Source organism: Orcinus orca, chromosome 5, assembly GCF_937001465.1.
Source record: "Orcinus orca chromosome 5, mOrcOrc1.1, whole genome shotgun sequence".
Taxonomy (NCBI): Eukaryota; Metazoa; Chordata; class Mammalia; order Artiodactyla; family Delphinidae; genus Orcinus; species Orcinus orca.
This window is the reverse complement of record NC_064563.1, coordinates 117,178,072-117,190,505: the sequence shown is the minus strand read 5'-3', so window position 1 is coordinate 117,190,505 and position 12,434 is coordinate 117,178,072. Positions and strand designations below refer to the sequence as shown.

At 36.5% G+C, this 12,434-nt stretch overlaps 1 protein-coding gene across 11 annotated transcripts in view; it reads right to left on the bottom strand.

Annotated features, from left to right (window-relative positions):
* Positions 1 to 12,434, bottom strand: part of ROBO1 (roundabout guidance receptor 1) — a 1,104,762-nt gene that overhangs the window by 109,131 nt on the left and 983,197 nt on the right. For all 11 annotated transcript variants that reach the window (XM_049709943.1, XM_049709940.1, XM_049709942.1 and 8 more), the window contains 3 exons: positions 4,467 to 4,587; positions 3,978 to 4,116; positions 1,578 to 1,705 (listed from right to left, as the gene is read on the bottom strand). In XM_049709943.1, coding sequence (XP_049565900.1) covers positions 1,578 to 1,705; positions 3,978 to 4,116; positions 4,467 to 4,587 — 388 coding nt within the window. The remainder of the gene's footprint in view (positions 1 to 1,577; positions 1,706 to 3,977; positions 4,117 to 4,466; positions 4,588 to 12,434) is intronic.

Sequence of the window (12,434 nt, the reverse complement as noted above, 5' to 3'; positions counted from 1 at the left end):
CCATATGGAAAACTTAAGGCTGAATTAACTTTGGAATTGAGTATAAAACTGCAGGAAGAAACTCTATTTTGATTTCAATGTCTACTGTAGACACAGCAGAATGGCTATTATTTATAAAAGCATCATCTCTCTGACTAATATAATAGACAATCAACCTCCCTGTCACAATTGCCTGGAGATAGACACACCTTTTCATGTCTTGGATTCATCCTGGGCTACTTTCACTCCCTCCGGAGGGCTTCTGAACTTGAACTTGACATCTCTTAAATTTATGCTTTCTCTAAATGTAAAGGGGTTTTCTTTTCTTACAGTTTTAGTCTTATGTGGAGTTCAGGTCTAACTTAGATTAAAGAGAAGTAGTCTAGGCCTTAGAAATTCAATGTTTGTTCTTGATCTTTTCATTTTTTCTTTTGTTTTTATGAGGTTGAGCTAAAAACCCCAAAGGGGGACATAATGGCTTTAGAGACAGGAAGGAAATATTCTTTATTCCGTTATTCTACTGTAAAAAGCCCACAAGGCTCTTTTGTAGAAAGCCCACAGTAGAAGCTCTCCTTCAAAAGCCACCTTTTCCTTCGTAATAGCCTTAGAGGAGACAGTGCTCAGAAAAGATGACAGAGCAAGTGTTGCTAATGTCATACTCAGAAACAAGCTAAGTGGTTTATGGCCAAAATCCCTGTTTACTCTATATACGTGTCAAAATATGGAATTTTTTTCACCAACAAAATGCTCTTTAAAGGTCACTGTCTCTCAAATTCCACAATAAACAATTTGCCCCTAAAAAGGAAAAAAAATGAGAGAAAGTTCTCAGATGATACACAGTAAGAAATAATCAGTATGACATCATGGAAAAAGGGGAAAAGGGATAATGAGAATGAAAAACATATGAAATTATGGAGACAAAGGAGGTGACAGAACCATTTCTGCATATCAGTTTAAGATGTGACTTTGACATTCAAAAAACTTGTAGCCAAAGAATATGGCAGCCATTTTGGCTCACATCACACCAAATAATAAATCTTCATCAAAATTAGCAAAGTACAAATGCAATTAATTCACTCAACAAATATTTATTGAATGTCTGTTAAGTCACAGGCACGGTGTGCACAGAAAAAGACTGCAAAAGTCCCTACGCTATGGATGCATCTTACATTCTAGTGGGAAACAGAATCTTTTCACTTTTTTATTCTGAACTGTACAGACCCTTGAAAGTGCATGACCTGAAGGAATGGTAGACTTATTTTCATTGAAAGATCAAGTTTTCGCGGCAGTAGCTGTCATTTAATTAAAGCTCTGTGTTTGAAGACCCAGAGATTAAAGCACACTCCCCTCCTCTATTTGACCGAGAAAATGCTCTCATAATTTTGAAAACTTAGTTCAATTTCCTGTAACAGACAGTTATAGAGCTCCCATAGGCAAAACAATAATTTCCTTTAAATATGTTTGGAATAATGTATATATATACAGCACTATTTAAAGTCTATATTTTATATAGACTACTCTAACATGTAATATTTTCAAATATCAACATTGTATCTCATATAATAAATCAACCACAAAAAATGTTCCCCAAACCTTACCTTGGACAGTCAGAGTAGCAGAGGCTTCAGCTTTTCCAACCATATTTTCCGCAACACAAGTATATGACCCCGTGTCACCAGCCATCACCTTCCGAATTTTCAAGGTATGATCATCTCTGATTTCATATCTAGTGACATAACAAAAGAAAGCACAGTTAAGTTACTTTCTACTTGAAAGAATCCATCATTACAAATATGTATTTAGGTATCAAATCACAGCCAACATTCTCGAGAATTTAAAGCAGAAGGTAAATAATGCAGCATTCTTCTAAGTAAGCACGTGCATAGAAAAGAGTACTTCTTTTATATTCGTGTGGGCAAAAATATTAAAACTACTTTTTTTTTTTTTTTTTTGCGGTACACGGGCCTCCCAATGCCGTGGCCTCTCCCGTTGCGGAGCACAGCCTCTGGACGCGCAGGCTCAGTGACCATGGCTCACGGGCCCAGCCGCTCCGCAGCATGTGGGATCTTCCCAGACCAGGGCACGAACCCGTGTCCCCTGCATCGGCAGGCGGACTCTCAACCACTGCGCCACCAGGGAAGCCCTAAAACTACTTTTTAACAGAATATTTTTAGGCAAAGTTGATGCTTATTTGTTTATTTCCTCAAGCTCCTGTACTCATACTAAAATTTAAGTGACCATTAAATACATTTTTATTATATGTCAGACTTTAAGCATTTTGTAGGTTCTATCTTTTAAAATTCTTATAACACCTTATGAAGTATTATGCTCATCTCCATTTGGCAGATGAGAAAATTGAGGCATAGGAAGGTAAGGTCGCTTGGCTTTGGTCTTCAGCTATTTTAATGGCAGAGTTAATATTTAAACCCAGAGAGTCTTATTCTGGAATTCCCTTGCCTTGTCTCATCTTGCCTTTTCTTAAATGTTGGGTGTCCCTTGAAATTTCACCTCAGTCCTCTTTTTACTCTATATGATATCCCTGAGTTATACTATCTACACTAGTTTATATATTGATCGACCACACAAACATTTGCTGCCCCTATTTCACTTAAGCTCCAAATTCATAATCCTGACTAATAATTAGACATCATACCTCCAGAGACACTTAATATTTAACACGTTAGATAAAACATTTTTTTCTTACCCTATCACATAAAACAACTCCTTCTCCTAACACAACCTACCTATCTTCCTTCACCAGCTCCCTATATATAACAAATCATTCAATTCATCAATTGGGTCTCAGAACTTTCTCTCCATGATGGACCCCCAGCCTATTTCCATCTCATCTCCCAGTTCAGGCGATTCACATCTCTTATCTGGACAACAACAATGGTGACCCAGCCAACGGCATCCCTCCAACCCCTTGCCACATTAATGTGATATCCATAATGCTAAAAAAATTATTTCCTCTAAAAAGCAATTCTGTTCATAGTTATCCCTCTTGGCTTATCAATGTGCATGCCGTATGATTCAGAATTCTTTAGTCGATACAAAGTCCTGTAAATCCGGCCTCACTATCTCCAGCCTGGTTTCCCATAACTTCTTGCCACATGCGCTGTGTGCTGCCATGCTAAATTTCCACCACTCAAAACAGTCTTAGATTTGTGTCTATGTTGTGATGTCTCTTTTCCTGGAATACTCTTCTCCTCTTTCTTGCTTGTCAAATTGATACATATTTTTCAAGACATTGCTTCTATGTCACTTTCCTTTGAGAACTCTCTCCTGATTTTCTGCTCCCATGGGTCTACCTTTATGCAGCAAAAGGGTTTGCTACGTTACTCTGTATCTATCCATACATGACTCCTTTGGTGAGCTCCTTGGCAGCAGAAACTATACCTAAACACTTGCTGTGACCCCCAAACCTACCAGGGGCTCAAGGTATGTCTGCTGAATGAATGGACACACTAGAGAAGACAGCCTAAAGACAGTGCCTGAAAGTTTCATTTCATTACCTCATTCCCTAAGGCTGCGGGTGTATCTCTGCTTCTAGCCAATTTAAGGATTTGACAGATATCAAGAAACTCTGACCTCTTCTACCATTCCCTGGTGATGTTGTAGCTAAGGAAAAGGGAGTTTGCTTTTTAACTGGTTTGTAGTTACATCTTTAGTGCTGTACCTCCCTTCCCTACCTATTCCCATATAAGACATTGGTATTAACTGTTGTCCCGTTGGACAAAGAGAAAACTGTTTAAGGAATGTCACATCTTCCAAGGGTTCCCTGGGCAGGCTGGGGTCATGAACTTACAGTTATCTGTACACGCTCAAAGAAAGCATGGCAACCTTCTGATTCTAATTATCTCCGTTACTATGTCTGGCCCAAGGAGATCAAGGAGTCTAGAATAGACCATTCTAATGGCTTATATGTGAAAAGTGGTCTGATGAGAACTGTAGAAATTCCGAGTGGATGAATCCCATCATTAAATTCTGATCCATACCTGGATTTGGGCAGTTCCCCATCATCTTTCCTCCATCGTACTGTGGGCACAGGGTCGCCTCGGGCCTCACATTTAAATTCTGCACTGTCATCCACAGTGACTGCCAAGTTACTAGGTCTCTTCACAAATGAAGGTCTCTCTAAAATTAGAAAAAGTCATCTCAAAAAAAAAAAATACAGATGAACAAACTAAAAGCCATTTTAGATGTTCCGTAAGAGCAGATTTATAATTTAAAATATTACTTAGAAAATTATTCCACCGAGTTCCCTACTTCTCCTCCCGAGGTGTAGTGTTTCCTCCGAATTGTCTTCCTATGTCTTGGCTACTTTATCTCAGGCTGCTTTACTGATTTCTTCTGTCTTTTTTCCAGCCCCCAAAATATTGGTTTACCTTCTAGAAAAGGTCATTTCTTTCTCCCTTGTATAAAGATACTAAATAATAATAAGAGATAAGCTTTACAATGAGCAGATCAGATGAAATTGCACTTACCTAAAACAGTTAGCTCTGCTACTTCACTCTCACGTTCCCCAACCATGTTGGTACCAACACAAACGTATTTGCCAGCATCACTTTTGCGGGTGTAAGTAATCATGAGCTTTCCTCCTCGTATCTTAAAAAAAAGTTTCACGTGACTATCATTAAAATCGCTACAGTAATTTTTACATGACAGAGGTCTTCATAAGTGAAGTCTACTTTCTAAGCATGCAAAGAAAGACTGATTATATCAAAAAGCTGATGTGTAGTATTTACTCTATAGGTAATAATTTTAAACAGAATTTATTCCAAAGGTACAATATAAAAGAGGCAAAACATTTTTACTTACCTACATTTCTTTTAAAGTAATTATATTCTATATAACTAGAAATTTGTTTTTCCAAACCAGCCAAGTTCCTTCATATTATTTAATTAAATGAAAACCAAAAACATTGTGTGAACAATTTGGTTAGCAAGTAGAAAAAAGAAAAAGGAAATTTTTTTTAACTGAAGTATAATTGATTTACAATGTTGTATTAATTTCTGCTATACAGCAAAGTGATTCAGTTATTTTTATATATATATATATATACACACACACATTCTTTATCTTCTTTTCAGTATGGTTTATCACAGGATATTGAATGTAGTTCCCTTTGCTATACAGTAGGACCTTGTTGTTTAGGAAATTCTTAATACCATATGACTATAATTAACATGTAAATACATATTAGCTATACGTAATTTCAAGGAAGCATATTCTAGTATTACAAGATGTGGAAATTAAAATGTCTCTAATTACTTAATTTGCCAGAGATGCTTTAAGCAAATATATCTTAACTTCCAAAATATTACAGAACCTGACCTGTCCTAAAAGACATAAGTGTCTCTGCTGTCCAAACAGTTTCTTGGGGTCTTAGGAGGCAGAGACCGAACAGATACTAATAAATCATCTGGAAAGTCATTCGGGTACACTCTTGAACACTTAATTATTTGAAGAAGGATTAATTACAAATGTAAGCAGACTTCCAGTACAATATGTAGGCCAAAGCTAATCATGAATTAAGATTGGGATGCGGAAATTGAACTGTCTTTACTTAATTTAATATGCTTTTGGTGGGGAGTAGAGTTCAATTACCCCTGAATAACTATAATGCTCTGAACCTTAGAAAGGTTTTGTCAGGGATAACTTCCAGAATGTTTATTCATGGAGGTTTTGACCTCACAGTTATTTTGTACAGTATACAGATTAAACAAAGGAGGAAAAAAAAATACAGAAAGTAAGGAAGGAACCATTCAAATAGAATTTTTTTTTCATCCTACACTGGGAGTTTGTTGAAACTACTACTTTATTAAAGTGGGGTCACAGTGTTTTGGAATGCCTAAATTGCTTTATTTCAATCCAGACATCCAAACTAGATATTGCGACCAAGTCTTTATGTGTTAGGACAAACCAAATATTAACAGAGCAGTTTTAATTTTTGTGCCTTTAGAACTTGACATTTTTCAGTCCTTTTATTTAAAAAATGACCATGATTCTCTAGGTGTCATTATAAAAATCATCCAGGGACTTTTCTCTGCATTGCTCATGATTCTATCCCTCATGCTTAGAAAAATGTCTGCATATAGTAGTCACTCGAAAGATTTTTAATGAATGCAAACTGCTTTTGTAGATAAAATTAGTCTATTATCCACTGAAGCATTTTCATAAAGGTTTATAGCAGCTACAAGATATATTATAGATTTATTGTTTTCATATATACTTACCTGTTTTCAAACAGAATAAATAAAAAGAACAAATAAATGTCACATGAAAAGAAAAAAACCTTCCAAAAGTTTACTGTCAATACTTTATGAGCATTTTTCTTTTGTACCTCCCTCTCTCTCAATACAGATATAGATAAATAGATATAGAAATATAGATATAAAATATACATTACACATACACACTTTTACTAAAGTAAAATCATGTGATTCATGCTTTTCTTTGTTAAGTTGCATTTTCAACTCAATAATATCCTACAAAGCACAAAGGCGTCCACCACAGTGAAGAATTATCACACACCCCATATGTCAATAGTGCTGATGTTGAGAAACTTTGTTCTAAAGACCTGGCTCTGGCCTAAGGATAAATGCTGGATTAATATAACAAAAGGAAGGAGGGATTAAAATCATGTAATACCATTAATGTTTACTCTATTTGGAAAAATCATCACTGAGAGTCCCCAGGTTAGTATAAATACGCCTACACAACTTCCATCCCATTAACAAGACAATTTCACTATAAAACCCTACATTCTACTCTACACTCACTGGCAATAATGGTTCAAAACCCCAAAGTGAACATTACAACTTAAATGGAAAATCAAACAAGCCTCACCAAACCTGGGAGAAACTTATTTCCTAGGAGATGATAGAGACAGAAATTGACAAAAGTGAAGGAAGAAACAACAAAGTACTGAAAACAGAGAAACACACAAAATAACGGATGCAAATGGTAGTCTTCAGTTTCTACAAGTTCAAATTGATTTTGGCATTATGTCAATGGCTGAATTGAAACAGAGCAAACCAAAAGCCATAATTCTATTCTCTATGGTCACAAATGTGGACTGCATGGTGGCCTGTTCTTTTCAACAAACAGAAGAATAGAAAAAAACATAGTGCTATAACCCCGATCGAATAAAACGTACCAGCTTTAAAGCAGTACCTACCATTAACAATCACCATTTTATGCTGTCATATAAAAATATTGATTGTAAAGGGTGACTATACACATTCTAAATCTTAGTGCTCCTTTGTAAACCAAAAATTGACATTTCCTCTCTCTACAGAGAAGGGAAGAATATGTCTAACACACACACACAACACCATAAATGTGAAAATAGCACTATTTAAAACAAGTTAAGAAATATTTCCTGGCAGCTCTCTTCCTGCAGCTGGATCTGACAGCCAAATTGTAAACCTATCAAAAATGAGTTTGTATAATGAACAGACACAATGTTAAACACTGCACTGCAGCAGCTCTACTTCAATTAACCTAACCGGGTAGTGGAGAAGCAGAAAGAGTTAAGCTTTCCGACAATATGGCATCTAGCCTATGTCAAAACTCGAAGCAGAAGTCCCACTTCCTCATTACCATCTACCTTATCAGCCTGCAGTAGTAACCACATTAGAAGCCTACATTTCCATAAGCTCTAGACAGCACTTAAAGGGGGACCTCGGCTAACTACATACTAGGTGAAAACAAAACAAAAAAGGTCCTAGTGGTGTTGCTACTTCTGGGGAAGGAGACAGGAGGAGAAAGGAAAAGGTGGGGAAAATGTTAAAGTTTCAAATATCTTTATACTTCATATTTTTCTTCAGAACAGTTTCAGATTAAAAAAAAAGTTTTAGTGACATTAAGGTATGGAACACCTCAATGTACTTGATATATAGGATTCTTATATACTAGCATTTTCCCTTTAAGAAGCTATAAATGATTATATACCTTAGGGGTAAAAGCCTTCTCTCCTAGCACTTAAAGACTTCTCTGAAGTAGTTGAAAATCTCTTCTAGAATGCTTTCATCTCCTTTATTGCATTGTTTACTGAGTAACAAGATGATATAGAAAAATCAGGTATAAGATGTAGCTTTTCAAACAAAAGTGAAGAGAATTATTTCATATTTCTGGTAAGCATGAAAAACCACAATCAGAATTCTTACTTCCAGAATACAAGAAGGAACATTATCTTTGCACATATAGAAGCATGCTTTCTTTTAAAAAGTAAATTAAGTAAGCTTTTTGTCTGGTTATTCTATGGCATATACAGCTCACTCTGCAATCAGTGCTTAAAATCAGAAATAAAGATGAACTTAAAATGAACCCCTTGGTATGTCGTCATTTTCTACCCTAAAGCAAGTCAGGTGATTTGCAGTATCTGTTACACAGGAATTGTTTTTCAGGCATCACCCCGACAATGTTATCCATACACCTCTAGGTTAATATACTAAACCAACTGGGGCTAATTAACTAGTTTGGCTACACAAAATCTTTTCTGCTTTTAATTACATTAACCTAATGTGACTTGAATTCAGCAGACCAAAAACGAAACCACTAATTATATTAAAGGCTTCAAAGATGATTTCAAATGGCTAACCACCAAACTGTCATATAATTTATCTCATTTCCTTTAGTAGATTTTGCATTCAAAATCTGTTTCTTACTATAAATACTATTTTTAAAATAGATCCTAACAATGGATTAAAAGAACACTGATCTAGAATGCTGAGAGATATATGTTTAAACAATATACGTAAGATACAAATAGGTGTCATGATACCAATGAGAAATTGTGCAGTACTTAATTTTCACAATTTTCTAAAAGATTAAAGACTCAGAAATAGTCATTTACAGTAGTAAAGACTTAATAAGCAGGGTTAATAGGAGGAATAAAAATTTTAAAGCACCCAGGTTTAGAAATTATTTTTTCTGAAACACTTGATTCTCTACCACTGTTTTGCAAAGTAAATGAGATGAGAGGTTTTGAATTATAGTCTAGTGTATCATCCTTAAACAATTCACTAAGTCTCTTTGGGCAGAATATCTCTTCATAGCAATGCTGCCAATTCTGCCTGGATCTTTGACCTGTAGAACAGATATCAAACTGTTGTGAACTAGAAGGGAAGTACTTTGCATGGGTTTAAGACTTCTTAATGACCATGAGATGCAGGTACCCCAGATGGCCAGTCACAGGCCCCAGACATTCTCTTTGGTGAACTAAACTGCAAGGCAGTTTTGGGTGGTTCCTAAGAACTCCTTTCAACAGAGACATGTAAAGAAGAGTCACGGTAACAGCTTTTATTTCTTTAACATTTAGCATTAAATCAACAACAAAAATAACCACCCCCCTCAAAAAAAAAAAAAGATATATTGTTTGATCAGGGAGCAGAGAATGGGAGGAAATGGAAAAATACCCATTACTTTCCAATCTGGTTGCAAGAGTGGTATCAACCTTTAATGTAAACAATTCCAACAGAAGCATTCATACTTTCTAACATATACCATAGTACCTTTCAAAATCAATTATGCTTTGTTGCATTCTAAATTAAGGAAAAACACTGGTGGTAGTGTAATTATATTGTACAAATGATAGGCAAAGGGTTGGATAAAATACATGTCTCATAGCAGTTAAAAAAATTATAACCAAGTAAAAGATAATTCATATAATTCAGATCTTATACAATATCAAAGAATACAGTATTTCTTATTTGGCAGTATTTCTTACTCACACTCCCAGGTAAGCAGTTCCTTAAGAGCCGTTAGTAAAAAAGCCATGTCTAGAATGAAATACTTTCATGTTTTTCTAATCATGGTTGAATATCATGTGTAGGTACTTTATATTTTTGAATATACACCTTCATAATTTTGCTGTTTCACTCTTTGGAACCTAAATTTTAATGGCGTAAGTAAGCAGATAAAAATGTAAGTTTTTGAAAAATTTCCACTATCAAAAACCATTGATATAGGACTTCCCTGGTGGCACAGTGGTTAAGAATTCACCTGCCAATGCCGGGGACACATGATCCCTGGTCCGGAAAGATCCCACATGCCCTGGAGCAAATAAGCCTGTGCGCCACAACTACTGAGCCTGTGCTCTAGAGCCCGTGAGCCGCAACTACTGAGCCCATGTGCCGCAACTACTGAGGCCCGTGCGCCTGGAGCCTGTGCTCTGCAACAAGAGAAGCCACCACAATGGGAAGCATGAGCACCGCAACAAAGAGTAGCCCCTGCTCGCCGCAACTAGAGAAAGCCCGTGCACAGCAACGAAGACCCAATGCAGCCAAAAAATAAATTTAAAAAAAAAGTTTTTTAAAAACCATTGATATAGGGCTTCCCTGGTGGCACAGTGGTTGAGAGTCCGCCTGCTGATGCAGGGGACACGGGTTCGTGCCCCGGTCTGGGAAGCTCCCACATGCCGCGGAGCGGCTAGGCCCGTGAGCCATGGCCGCTGAGCCTAAGCGTCCGGAGCCTGTGCTCCACAACGGGAGAGGTCACAACAGTGAGAGGCCCGCGTACGGCAAAAAAAAAAACAAAACAAAAAAACATTGATATAAAACAATTTATATCTACTACTCTTGTCACCATCAACACTTTTCTTAAGTATAAGAAGAAATGTCAAGAACTTAACCTTTATTTATCCTATTTATTTGTACTAATCTTGTCACACAAAATGTTTTTAAAACTGATATCATGTATCCATAACAACATGATTTCATATTAAAGTCTCAAACATAAGTTTTATTTTAGATCGATAAATAAACAATAAACCATGGTTAGCCAAATCACAGTTCTCCCTCCTGGCTAACAAAGTTTATTTCCTTTCTACTTTTCATAAAGGCTACTGCCTCTCAATATATTTTCCAAAAAAAATTCAACTCTTTCTATTCCAATTTTATTCTGGTTCACAGAGACCTCAAAAAAAAGGAGAGAAAGAAAGAGAGAGAGAAAAAAGGAGAAGGAGGAAGAGGAAGAGGGGGAGAAGGAAAAAGAAATGCATTGGCTTAAATTTCCCACTCAAGTTTCTTGATGAGATGTGATCTGGTTTCAAACTCGTCATCCAAAAGCTGTTAGGCAAAGCTGGCATGTACTCAGGACCAGTTCAATATAGACTCGTGATACAAAATGAGAGTGACTGTGTCTCTTGGATGGGTTAAACTAAGAAAAAATAGATTATGTGCTAATATTTACAATACTTTTTTACTATAGATTATTAAAAAATGTAGTTAGATTTCATTCACACTGTAAAAATTTTTCACCTGAATGCTACTAATCCATTTACTTGTCCATTCTTATGCAAAGCTCCCTTCCTCTTTATAGCCTACTTATGGTATGAACAATGTTCATGAGATTTTCATGAAAAAATCTTGTACAACAAAAGGATGCCTGGATAAGTACATATACATCGTAAAGAAATTATGAAAATGACAAATTGAAAACACATGACCATTCCACATTTTACTTGGTGACATTAAAAGGAACAGCATTACAAGGAAAAAAAAAAAAACAACTTATTGTAGGTCTTTCAACTGTTCTATTCGGAGTGGAATTGACAGGAAAAACAGGCAATTAGGATCTCTCCATTGGCATCCCATATCTGCTTGGGCTACATGAATACAAGAGAACATGATCCAATTTCATTTGTTTGCTGGTACACTTTACAATATCATTTAAAAACCAACATGATTTCTGCCAGGAGTTTAAACACACTTGATCATCAGAGAGAAGCAACAAGAGACTCATGCAGAAAAAGCAATTATCCCAGTGGGGACACGTGGCTCTCTACACAGCTTGGTGAGCTGTCAGCTGAGAACACAGGCCTGGGAGAATCGCTGCCTAAGACTATGGCAGCTGCATCTCTCTGTGATTTTCATTTCTCCGACTAAACTTCTCATTTCTTCCTCATAGCAATTTATAAATTGGTAGTTGGCTCTTTGCTGCCACAGAAGCACACCCAGGATGATTCGATATAGACTATATCAGGAAGAGCTGTTTTGCTAATTGCAGGCAAGTGGGAGCCACCCTGCAGAGAGGCTTAGTTAGTTAAAGGGAGAGGATGATTTTCTTTGTGAAGGTATAAATTGTTACCTTTCTATCTATCTAGTTTATATCACCGGAGGATCTCGCCATGAATCCTAATTTTAACAAGGAATAATAGAAAAAAGAAACCCAGTCTCCTTAAAAGACACCGATTTTGCTTGCTTAAGCGTGGCTCAAAGTCAATATGAAGACTTGGGTTTGGCATTTTCTCTTGAGCACCCATTTTCTTGAACCAGTCAACCGGGAAAGCCATCTCCAATTTATCGTATTCTAAACCAGGGGCAGACAACTGCCGAATGCTGGTGAAATGGAGAGCAGATGAAACAGTGAGGGCTTTTAGCTAATTCCCCAGGTATCTGGTTCCCAAGTCATTAAGATCAGAACCCAAAAGTGAATCCTATAAAAAG